Source organism: Maylandia zebra, linkage group LG23 (genome assembly GCF_041146795.1).
Source record: "Maylandia zebra isolate NMK-2024a linkage group LG23, Mzebra_GT3a, whole genome shotgun sequence".
NCBI lineage: Eukaryota > Metazoa > Chordata > Actinopteri > Cichliformes > Cichlidae > Maylandia > Maylandia zebra.
Genome location: NC_135188.1, coordinates 23,866,604 through 23,879,851, shown reverse-complemented (window position 1 = coordinate 23,879,851; position 13,248 = coordinate 23,866,604). Strand labels below are relative to the sequence as shown.

Sequence of the window (13,248 nt, the reverse complement as noted above, 5' to 3'; positions counted from 1 at the left end):
GGGCCTGCGTGTATAAGAACAGTGTTTGGTGCAGTAGGCATTTCTTACTGTGGTTTTATTTACTACACAAACATTGCTTTAAAGTGCACATGTACGTTATTTGATGAAAACTTAAACAGAACCAGTTTTTGAGAACAAAAACCAGCACTGCCTGTGTACAGTAAGGTCCATGTTTGACAGCTTTATCAGTTTAGCAGCAGATACAATAAAAGATTAGCAAGTCATCAAAGTAATGATAAGCAAAAATGATAGACCTGCTGGAACAGATGAAGAGCCATTCAGGCTCTCACTCACTACATATGAAAATCAGATCACTGCATAATAAACGTAATATATTATATGGTAGGTGAAGAACCAGAATCTGGTTTCAGTTTGCAATCCAAAGTGTATTTACCTAACTACAGTTGGCTGAACTTTGACTGCGTACGGGTTAAAACTCCGATTGGATATTTTTAAAAAAATGAACACGTTGGCTACAAAGCTAATTTACAACCACAGGTTCTTATCTGATGTCCTCTGTTTGATGTTTTTAGTTTCTCCTCTTTCATTCCCAGACTGTAGACAAGCATGTTACATGTCTGTCTGATGACCCTAACTGGTGGGTTCCCATATTGCTAGCACTTTATCTAGCAAAGCGTTGCTAAAGAAAAAATAAAAATAAAACACTACTCAAATACTATTTTATACTAAGAGTTATCATCAGATTAGATACTCATTTGCAACAGTATCGATACGAACAGTGCCACCTTCAGTTGAAACACAACTTCAAACAGCACCGCTGGTAGCAGCCCCTCTCCTCACTAGCAGCTGAACGCATGAAAAGTAGTTAATATCAACAGACTGAACTACACTTTAAGATGAATTACAAAAGGTCAGGAAAGTTCCTGTTTGAAAAGTACTAAATGTCAACCTGGCCGGTGCACACATTAACATTGGCTGTTTAACAATTAGCAGTTACCTGCTAACCACATTAGTCGATTTATTAAGTTATTTTTACAGTAGAGGCTATGGCTGTGGCTAATTATGTCCTCTGTTTGATGTTTTTAATTTCTCCTCATTCATCGCTAGACTGCAATGAATGACCATTGAACGCGACAGGAGGTCATATTTGTCTGATAAATGGCCCCAGCCAATGGGTTCCAATGTTGCTCCTCCTTTTCTAGACCAGGGTCCAAAAATCAATACTAGGAATTATTATTGGATCAACATTATCAACATTATCGATATGAACAGTGTCAACTTTGCCTCCTTCAACTGACACAACTTCCCACAGAACCGTTGCAGACCGTCAGGTCACAGCCCCTCCCCTCACTAGCAGCTGAACACGTGAATAGTAGCTGATGTCAAAACTAAACAATTTATGAGGTATGTTAGATGTCAGTAAATCTTCTGTTTCAATATTAAAATATTAAACAGTTATATCATAAATGTTGACATAGCTGGTGCACATGCTAATGTTAGCCATTAAACTATTAGCAATTATCAGATAGCAACACTGGCTGATCTATTAAGTTATTATAATGGTAGGAGCTAGTGGCCATGGCTTATAACAAAAAGATAATATTAATATTGGACCTAGTCAGCAAACATTATTAGTGCTTCCTATTGGTAACATTAGTAATGTTAACAGAATACATTATTCCCACTATTCCTAAATCCAGAGATTAAAAAGATATTAAGTATAAAAAAAAAATGATTTTTAGAAATTGTACCAGCAAGAGCATCTTAAGATATAGTTGTCATATATCAATTCACTGTTACATCAGAAAAAAAGAAAACAGTGATGTGATTGATGTATTATTCTCATCTTTACAAAAAACAAAGACTCTGAATTTTTCTCCTCTTGCGGAGTAGAAAATGGTATGAATTGTTGGGTATTTTCCTGAGTATTATATTTCGTTTGAAATTTCAGCGATAATCCTAATCTAAAGAGTTTGTTAGCATAATGAAGTATGTAAACTTTACAACTATACTGAGATATTTTTTATAATCCCCCCGTTTTTCCCCCTTATTTGCTTCATGAGACTTTTTCCACTTCAGATTCTGACACATTTTATATTAGGGGTTGCGTCAGAAAGGGTAACAGGTGTAAAAATCTGCCAAATCAAATATGCAGAGCTACCTGCTGTGGCAACCCCTTGGGAAAATGGGGCGCTGCCAAAATGGAAACGGAAAGCTTGCTCACTTCCTTTTGAAGTTGGATTAATGGCATAAATGAAGCTGTGTTTTTCGGACCATCCCGACTGGTTTAGCGCAGATACGATGGAGTTGTTCACTTTGTCCAAAACCTCTGATGTATATCCAGACCAACCAGCTAGCGAAACAGCTACGATTTTAAATTACAAAAACATTTCCTGGAGGCACAGTCGAGCTGGTTCCTTTGTCTCTTTGCTCGACTTAAACCTCGACGGGCAGAAGCGCTCAGAATCCAAAACTTTAACAGCATTAAAGTCAAAAGTTGTTCCCTTGTCTTAACTGCGATCAGTGTGATCAGCGGTAAGTCAGACTTCTGTCAGATCCTCTTTTGCATGTACCGCTTCCAAAACTGATGGGGGGATGCCTCTGTATCACAGCAGATGTCTGCCTGCACAGCATGTAATTGCAGCCAGGCACCCCACTGCCATCCCAGAGTTATAACTCAGAGAAGTTAAATCTTACCAGGCAGTTACACTATCAAGCACTCTGGCTGCATCAACCTAATTTGCAAAAAAAACACAAATGTTCTTTGGGTAAGCAAAAGCACGCACACAGTATTTCAAGCCTTACTGCTGTTTCAACGATTCTGAGTGCAGATTTTGTTTGGGCAGCAAAGAATGGGTCTGTAATTTAAATGTTTGTTATGACGCTGAAAGAATATGCTGGCCATGATCAGGGCCTCCATGTCGAATGCTTCAAGGACAAGCTCCAAGGCAAGCTAGGCCTCAGTCTTGCTCACCGTCAGTAACCTATCATGTCATTTAAAGGGCTGTGAAAACTGATTTACACCTGAATTTCAACAGCAACACACTGCGGCGCTCTATATTGTTTTTCAAATGCATGCAGCTGCTTTTTTGATTTTTGATTTTGTTATGACTGCTCTGGGTTTGCATAATGTAGATGTTTATACAGTTCCACAAAGCCTGGAAAACTACAACAGAAACCCGAGTAAGTAAAGCATCCAACTGAAAGGTCGGCAGCTTAGGGACATTTGTGTTTGTGATAGCAGCTCAAAAATTGTTTTGAAAGCTGTTTAAATACAAATTTGGAAAGTGCAATGAGATCATATTTTAGAAAAAAAATCACACTCGTTCGGTTTGACACTGCACTTGGCAAGCCTCTCCATGTCACCTTCAGCCAAATTTTTGGCTGGGGATGAAAAAAAATAAGGCAGACTCGTCCAACAAGAACACAAATCCATAAAATCCAATGCCGCCCTCACACCTGCCAGCAGTACAGTAATGCACAAACACCACAGCACAAACAGACGCCGTCCTCTTTCGACCTGATTATAGTCATTTACCTTTGCAATTTGGACACACCAGTTGAGCAGCAGCTGCGATCCAATGTTGTCCTTGTGCTCGTGCACATAGTCGAGGAGGCAGCCGTGGGGCATGAGCTGGGTGACCAGCTGGATGGTGGGGCTCAGGCAGACACCGAGGAGACGCACCAGGTGGGGGTGCTCCATGCTGGCCATGATCAGGGCCTCCTGGGTGAGAGGGGGGGAAGGAGGACAAAAATGGACTAAGAAGACTGCTGACTTACAGGGTTCAAGAAACTTCTCTTCAGATACTTTGGAGCTTCTTTGCTTTCTGTACTATATTTGTGTCGCATTGAACACAATTTTAAGCTTGCAGCTTCCCCCTTTGACCTTTTTGCGCAATTTCAATATCATTAAATTGTAGTCATATATATTTTTGTTATTTTTAGTTGGCACACTGAAATCTGAAAAAAAGAACCTGATTCAAAAGGTGGCAATGTGTGAAAATTTATTTGTAATCTAGTTCCTGAAAATTTGCTCATTTAGCGTGTGGAAACAACCCACACTGGGCTGTTTGTGACCTGGTTAAAAAGTTTAAGGAAAAACATGAAACTGAGACCAACATCCTCCTATACGTCACAAATTCATGACCATTCAATAAAACCTCCACCAATTAAAATGACGGACAACAATGGAGAAACGTCCTGCTTCTTTTTCTATACTATTACTGTACCTGCCCACTCTGGAGTATTGTCTGATTAGTCTGTGTTTGGTGGTTGCTAGGCAATGTGATGACTTCATAATATATCATGCATAATTCAGGTTTAGTAGACATAAAATCCAAAATTAAAATGATCTGCTGCTTTTTTCAGGTGTTGTAGGTGCAAAAAAAAAATCTGATATTTTGAAAAAAGTTAGCATCATCAAGACACACACAGGGAGCCGTTTGGCACTTTGGTACCTTGATGCACTAGCTGTGAAAATACTGATGCTGATTAAAGAGGGAAACAGTTCATTTTTAGATGTTGGAAAGATGGTGATGCAATGAGATGAGTTTATCAACCAGGAAACTGCCATGTTTTCACACACTCAACATTCACATTATCTCACTGAAGTCTTTGTGGTAAGATTTACGCAAACACTGAGGTTTATTTCAACTTAAATTTGATATCATAGGAAGTAGAGATTGGTGCACAACTGCACAATGATATTTATCTAGTGATATTGTGTGGATAAAGGCACACAAAATATCAATATTTTATTACATAAATAAAAATCTTACAAAGTACTCATCTTATGCACCGCCATCCTGACATAATATTAACTGAGAGGCCTTATATTAAATCAGCTCAACTAAAAACCATCACACACTAGACACAATTAGCCTGATAAAGCTACCTCGTACTTCAGAGCACGGTAACGGCTCAGGAAGGCGAGTAAAAAAAAAAAAATTGGACATTTAAAAGAAACATTAGTGACCCGTGACTAAATAGCTGCCCAGAGTTTGGGGGTGTTGAACACTCGTGACCACTTTTAATCTCAAGGCGACTGCACAGGTTGCCTGATAGGAGGCAACCTTTCTGCAAACAATTGCAGTCTGACTTGGACGGCTTGCAAACACTATCAGAGAGATTGTTAAAGGTCTGCAAATAATTGCTTTCTGATTTATAAAAGCAGACAGGCTGCAAACATGTTGGTATCAGTCTGATTGAATCTCAATGATTTTCCACGATTTATCACAGTTAATCGCTTATCAGAAACAAACTGCATTTAATTGCCAACTTGACCCCATCCAATCACAGACTGGTTGCAGACTGACTGTGTTACGTCAACATTTATGGCAGGTTTTAGTGTGCTTAACAAGCCTAATTTTGCAACACAACAATAACGGAGGCGAGGTAACCTCACTGAATAAAGCAGGTATTGACAACGTTTAACTCTAACTCAAGATACTGCAAAATGTTCAAAATCACAATAACATTGTTTTGTGTCGGGTGATTCCCGCCTCTAATGGGAACTCATACAAACAAAACTTGACGACTTTAACTCTTTAAAGTCATCAAGTTGTCAAGACATTCCTGTTTCAACATTTCCGTAAACCCAGTTTTTTAAGGCACTGACGCCAAAGGACACGTTGTCATAACATCTGACGCTCTGGGCTCAAAGTATGTTGGAATCTTTATTCTGGGTTTTTGTAGGAAAACAATCAACATTATAAATATTAAGTTTATTGAGCAGCATTAGGTTCTATTATCCTTTTTTTTCTATGACAGATCAAGCTGTTACCCTTGGATAACACTACAGTGTCTACCAAAGAATTCCTAATAGAAATGAAGTTAGATGCATAAATTAATATTTGTGAGATGACTACTATATCTGCATGCACAGCATCTGCCCTGAGTAAACTCATAGTGAGAGAAAACCCTGCAGAACCCTTCTTCAAAGCTGCACAAACACAGCCTTTTTAATCTATATTTTAGCATGCACAACACACAGAGGTTCTTAAATGATGCTCCAATTAAAAGAAAAAAAACACAGTGAAACGTGCATGCTTAGAATCCACGCTGCTGTCTAACACAAAGTTACTGCGCCTCTGATTCCAGAAGCTGCTTCAGAATTTCTCGCTCTTGTTGTCATTTTGGCGTGTAAATACATTTTCTGTCCTCCCTCTCCGTCTCTCTCTGCAGCAGATGGACGCAGGGGTCTGAACAGTTGGGAGTCAACGTTGGATAATTGTTATTGCGGCGCTGCGAGCAGAAGGATGTGTGCCGGTGATGAAGTGTTATGATGGCGAGGACCGATACTTGTGGCCGGCGCGTATACGCGTTATGGCTGAGCAGAAGCTGCACTTCAGTGCCATCGCTCAGAAACACTCACTTCACTCGTTCTCGTCTCCTATTGCCTCTCTCTCTCTCTCTCTCTCTCTCTCTCTCACTGACATGCAGACACACTCTCTTGGCAGCTCTTGAAAACACTCACGCCCTCAAGGACACACACGCACACTTTCTCTCTCTCCGTCTTTGCATACGGCAAGCGGTTGAGGAGGTGTATATCCAGGCTTGGCCCCGGGGCAGCCGATGGATAGATGAGGTGCCTTTTTAAATTTAGATGCTAAAGAATGAGCTGAGAGGGAGAGAGGTGGTGGCAGTGTGGGTGGTGCGCGAGTAGATTAATTCTAAACAGCAGCGGGGCCATAGGCCGTCGTGAGGCTTTTGGCACCATCAGTGGCCTGATTTAAGCAGAGCCTCGCAGCACTGAAGTTGTGCCACTACTTTTTCACTTCTTAAAACCACCTGCTCCCCCTCTGCCCCCAACCACTCGCCATCAGCCACCTCTGCACCAGGAATGCGCCTCGCCTCGGGATCCAGAGAGGAAGGGAAAAAAAGGGGGAAGAGCACTTTTATTCTCAGACTGTGATCTCAATAGAGACCTGGGAGTCGTAAACTGTGTCGGGCTAAACTCTTGCTCCTGCTTTCTACTCTCCGGGCAAATGTTACGAGGATTTGCCCGTGTGTGTGTGTGTGTGTGTGCGTGTGTTTTGGTTTCCCTCTCATCTCCCTGAGCGCCAACCTCCATTACTGCCGGCTGACCCTCCTTTTCCATCTCGCTCCCTTGCTCACTTGCCCCCCTCACACACACTTGCACAAACAAGAGTTGATAGAAACTTGCACCTGTGCTAGTGCGTGTGGGTGTCTGCGCGCGAGTGCTACAAAAGTGGAGCAGATGTATTAAATGAATGTATTGTTAGGGCCTTTGCATTTCACACGTCACATAATCGAGTCAAATCCACATATTTGCAAACACGAGCAATTCACTCTGCATCTCTCGCAGGCAAGGCCACCCCACCCCGCCTCCCTCACCCCATGGGGAGGCTTATTTTTTGTTGCACAGAGCGTGTTTGGTTATGTGTGTGTGTGTGCGGACTTTCAGAGAGTGTTTGGAGCTGGCACTCCAGTGGCCAGTTTCTCAGTGGCGAAGCGTGAGCCTGCCTTTAGATTGCTGTTTAACAAGCCAGCAGACAGAGCATATTGGCTCTGGATGGACAGGGACGCCCACTGGGAGAGACACCGAGAAAGAGGAAGAGAGGGACCGATGAAAAGGAGGGAGGAAAAAGATGCACAGATTAAAAAAAGTGCCCAGAAATGGGGAAACACAGGACGGAGCGCAGCTGTGTGTGCGACAGGAGAGAGAATAAAGTGGTTCGCACTGTGGTTGGTAGTCAGCTAGTTGTGAATAATGATTTTAGTGTTTGATTTTTGCATTAACATTCTTAGTATTGATCACTGTGTGTAGCCATCCGTCTCGCAGTTGTTAGCACTATGCTACGTGTAAGGATCACGGATGGTCTATGAGAACTGGATACCAGACTCCGGCATGATATCAGTCCAATTAGCGTTCATCCAGCGTGGACACCTTCCTCTGGGTTGTGTGTCCAAGTGCACATGTGAGTGGGAGTGTCGCTACTCTTTAAATAAGCTTCCTCTGGCTTAACTGTACTGACCCACTGGGTTCAAGGTTATAAAAGGCTGTTTTTTGACTACTTTCGATTTCACCTTTAGAAACAGTTTACCTTGCCTTGTTAGGTATCATTCTTTTCAGCACAACCTCACATGTCTGACTTTGCAGTTATTTTTCATACTGTATTAACACATTAAAGGGAACCCCGGCTATTAACACATGTTTGCGCTAAAATATGCACTGTGTTTTCAATAAAATATATGTGGTATCCAAATACGCCAAATATTTTCCTTTTAAGCACATTTTATATAAAACCAGTTTACCAGTAGGTCACCATCGTTATTTACTTCTCAATGCACTCTAGGTAGTGACGTCACATGGTTGCACCACATCGAGTTCACAGTTAGAAGCGCACTGGAAATGGCTTCTGTTCAACCTCTCCAGTTTCAACCAGAGCAAACCGAGAGAGATGATGAAAATAGTCAACCAGTACTTACTTTAGATGAAGATGAAAACAATCCGTCACACGAGGACGCGAGAGTGAGGGAAAACTACTGGTGTCTATGCGGCTACTGCTTGCCAATGGCAACGGCGACTGAGAGCGTTTGGTGTAAAGAGCTTAATTTTATGGTAGCAGCTATCCATGGTATCGCATAACCGCATGATAAAAACATTAATAGAATTCTAATTTCTATTATACAGTGAAATTACGATATCGTTATTTTTACAGATTCTCCATGCAACACAGTGCAGCAAAACTTTGAAGCCGTTGTGCCAAACTAGGTAAAATTTGTTTCCCCTGCGTCGGGAGCATACACTGGCCTTTCGAAATCATGGACTAACAGTATCCCACGTTCGTGATTTTTAGTTCATAAACACTTCTTATAATGACTAACTAGTCCAGAAATGTTGGAGATGTTAGCTCTTTATACAGTAAAATTACAGTGGGATACAAATAATATCAAAATGTGCTTAAAAGGAAAACATTTGGCGTATTTTAATACCACATATGTGTTATTGAAAGCAAAATGCATATTTTAGTGCAAACATGTGTTAATAGCCGGGGTTCCCTTTAACACAATGGAACTAAAATCACCAAAAAAAAGCACAAAATCTGAGAAGCAAAAAGTTCGATGTTTTTACTGTAACAACCACAAACATGTTAAACAAAGCATTTTCATAACTTGAAATGCAAACATAAATTGCACATTTTAAAAGATTATGTACAAATGCAGCAAAGAGCAAAGGTACAACTGTTTGCATTAAATGCAGCCGATGTCTCAGGTGTGTTTTCCCCATCAGGTGCCACAATAAGATGCCACACAAAGTATTTGTGCCACTTCAAGCACCAGACAGAGCGGCACATTACTGCCCCGACACCTCCGGGGTGTATCACTCCTCCTTTTGTCCCCCTGGAGACACTGGTGGCATCTTTGACTACACTACACGCTAACTACACACTCCAAACACGCAAAAGATCACAAATCTCTCTCAAATTTTAAAATCTGCTATCGACATCACTCTCTCTCTTTCACCGCCGTCCCTTCCCTCTCTTCCTAAGCAACCAAATGCCATGTGCCAGTGAGGCCTGTCGAGTCTGAGATGTAGCTACTGGGTTTTTTGCAGTGTCTCTGAACACTGCACGATCTGACCTTGGACTGAATTAGCAGAGATGTCAACTCCTGGGATGATTGGGGACTATCTTGAATGTTTTTCTGCCTGTGAATAATCTTTCTCACTGCAGACTGACAGACTTCAGATTGTTTGGAAATGACTTTATAACTCAAACTGACAAAAACGTCTGCTTTAATAGAGGTGCTCACACTTCCTGATGATCAGGTAATCAAGAGTATTTAATAATCTGCATCAAGCTGCTATCTACCCCCTTAAATCATGTGGAAGCGGTGAGAGTGGAATTAGTTTTTCACACTCTGATTCTGCATTTTTACTTATCTTTGCCTAAAATTAGTAACGCAGCGACTTATGGCATGTCTGCTTGGTCTGAGCTTGTATTTACAAACTTTTTAAAACCTTAAAACTGAAAGACGGGGTACTTTACTTGACTAATAATTACAACTGCGAGGCTTAATAACTTTCTTTTGCATGCTACTGATAACTTTTTATCCACATTGTTTTGCTAACAATTCAATTTCATTATTTTTTATGCTGTTCTCCAACATCTGCATATCACATACAGCTATTTCATTTACGTTCTCATTATAATCTATTCAAATCTTTATTCTGGCTGAATTAAAGGAAAGAAACAAAACACAGACCATGTTCGTCACATGCATAGAGTACAATAATGAGACATTAAGCTGACCTGTTTTTCCCAATCAGCAACCTGAAATGCAACAATACTCCATTTCAGTGCCACATAAGATCAAGAAGAGGCAAAAATCCCCCCAAATGAAAAGGTGGATTTGAAAACAACGGGATATTTGCTTTTAAAAAGACAGAAATGAACAGCTAGATGAAAGGGTTCATGATCCAGCATCCACAATTGTATAATGATGAGGCACCTTTTTGCACAACCTTGTGATAAATGAGACACAAAAGCTTGTGTATTTGAAAAAAAAGGAAAGAAAGAAAAAAATGGAAATTCCACCGCCTGCCCTTCCTCATCTTCCTCTCCCTTCCATCATTCCTGCATTGCTATAAAGCCATATCTCATAAACTAGTGCTGTTCTTTAATAGAGTCTTGTTCCATACATGGCTGGCTGTACAGCGTGGTGGAGTTCACTTTATTACAGGCTCCGACTGAGAAGGTGCTCTCGTAAGAATTTACCGCCAAATGCACGATTCCACAAAGCGACAGACCCGGCAGTCTCTGTGACAACGCTTTATGGCTCGCGCACGCACATTCACACACACACGGCCGAAAACAGATACAAATTGTTGCGATATAAATACTCACGTCCATGAACTCCACGTTGGCTTTAGGACCGGTGGTCTCATTGAGGATTTTAATAGCCACGGGGATCTTCACCGTCTCACCTTCTGGGACCCAGATGCCCTGAAATATACAAGCAATCACCATAAATGTACCCAATAAACAACCCCTGGCACACACTCACACACAGAGCTACCGCAGAACTGACTTTGAATGGTGGTTGTTGTGTTTAACTGTCTCCTGCAGCTCTAATAAATCCAACCCCATCTTCAAAAAATACCGTTGGCCTTCAACAATTAGCTCGTGCATAACTAAGTTTAAAACCCTTTGGATAAAGCGATTAGAAAAGACAAATATCACAATTTCAATTCACTTTATGAGGCTTAAATTCTGCTAAAAGCAAACTGCTGTGGGATTGTACTGCCATAAATTGCATGCAGATTAATTTAAATAAAATATGCCTTAAAACGGGCAGATGAGTAGAGGAATCCAGAGGAATTTGGAGCCAGCGGTAGAACGTGCAGTATTTATTTGATGGATTCTGCTGATTTTCGGGGTGCTATGAATAATTTTGCCAAGGGCAGCGAATTTGGCAAGCAAACAGCAACTTCTGTTCCAGGTCCTTGAGCCGCCCTCAGCTTGTGTCTGTCAGGAAACGCTGTGACAAAAGAAAAGGTTTGTGTTTGTTGTTCAGAGGTTGTTCTTCAACCGAGAGAGGTCTGACACCTATGCTGGTATTGGTATTGCCCTCCACACTTGCGTGATAAGGTCTATATTTTGTTTATTTTTGGGGACATTAGAAAAAATACCCCTCAAATATGACCTATGAAAGATATCTGAACATCAGGTGTTGATTGTCAACAACTGAATTTCTATTCAGTCACGTGACCACTTTACCATGCAGTCAAGCTCATTGTGACATCACTGGTGTAGTCCAGTCATCTTTCTGCCTGCCTCCTTCAGGCCCATCAGCCTCCACTCTGCAGACATTAAATATCACTGGTTATCTGTCATTCTAGTTTGCAGATGCTGTCACGCAACCCACCCGCCATTCTGGTCTAACCGGTAAATACCTGAAATTGAATTCCATACATCAATAAATGATGTTCAATTCCTGCTAATGATCTCTCCTTATTTAAATCCCAAGTGGCGATTTCTAACTCAGAGCTCCACTTCAGTCACATCTACGTGTATCTTTTATAGAATCCTTCATCTTACCCTACTGCCAGGATGAAAGCTTTCAAAGGACGGTCAGCTACATGCGTTTTCACTCTGGACGGGTAAATAATGTCACCGTGTGGGAGAAGAGCAAGAAACTGATCATCATTAATACGTAGCTAGCTTAAAGAAGCTACTTAAATGATGTAAATCTTATGCTTTGTTGACTTGGACATTTACAGTGTAGGGCCATAAAAGTTCCAGTAGTGTTAATTTGTCAGTGTTGTGTCATAACAGTGAAGTTGACCAAATATTTTACCAATATCCAGCAAATCATCTACAGTTTAAATATGTTGCTGTGGAGAAGCAGGGACTGGTGTGATTCAGCCTATACGGCAGGGTTAAGAGAGATGTGCTCACAGGTTGGTGCCATACTCTATGTCTACGCCAATCAGAAAGCTGTAACTAAACAGTGATTAGTGCATCTGATAGCACAGCAACTATCTGGCATTTTGGCTTTCAAAATACATGAAAAGCTGAAAGATGTGTTTTATTGTGTTAACACAACACAACAAGTTGTGACACACTGCTGTCCCCTACATACTGTAAGCTGCCTTTACAACTTAAAGGTATCAGCAATACCCTGTATTTACTTGATATTGATCGGCACCAGAGTCTGCAGGATGGCTTTACCACACACTGACCTTGTAGACTGTTCCGAAAGCTCCCGAACCCAAAATCTTCACCCTCTTCAGCTCTGTCTCTTTCAGGATCCGCAGCTGGGCCTGGTTTGGAGCAGTTCCACTGGGGGTCAGGGGCTCCACCAGCTGAGGAAGCAAAACACACAGACACACTCATATTAAGACTATTTATCCCACTCTCTGTCTCATCTGGTGCCAAGAATGTGAAGAAAACCTCCTGGCAGCTATTGTTTTTATTGCAAAGCTATCGAAAACTAGAAGTGTGCCTTTCTTTTACATCAAATCCAAATATTTTTAACCTCCTGCTACTTGGCACTGTGAATGCTAAAACACATCTTCAGAGCCACCGGGAGCATGCAGCAGGGTGAGGCCGCTCCATTTAAAATAATAAGTAAAAAGCAAGTCTAGGAAAGAGCGGTGGAAGGTGAACACAAGGTTTTTATTTGCAGCAAATAAAAAAAGAAGCCAAAAAACTGAGACTGTACGGCCCTGATAGTTATGATTCTGCAACACACACACACATTTATGAAAGACAAATAATTCGGGGGTGTGAATGTGGAGTTCTGTCAGAACTGGCAGTT

At 41.2% G+C, this 13,248-nt stretch overlaps 1 protein-coding gene across 3 annotated transcripts in view; it reads right to left on the bottom strand.

Moving 5' to 3' along the window:
• Nucleotides 1-13,248, bottom strand: part of LOC101467929 (receptor tyrosine-protein kinase erbB-4) — a 377,596-nt gene that overhangs the window by 53,790 nt on the left and 310,558 nt on the right. For 2 of the 3 annotated variants that reach the window (XM_023153471.3, XM_004562566.4), the window contains exons 18-20: nt 12,671-12,793; nt 10,833-10,931; nt 3,500-3,685 (exon numbers count right to left, since the gene is read on the bottom strand). In XM_023153471.3, coding sequence (XP_023009239.1) covers nt 3,500-3,685; nt 10,833-10,931; nt 12,671-12,793 — 408 coding nt within the window. The remainder of the gene's footprint in view (nt 1-3,499; nt 3,686-10,832; nt 10,932-12,670; nt 12,794-13,248) is intronic. The other variant, XM_014409895.4, reaches the window with a different exon arrangement.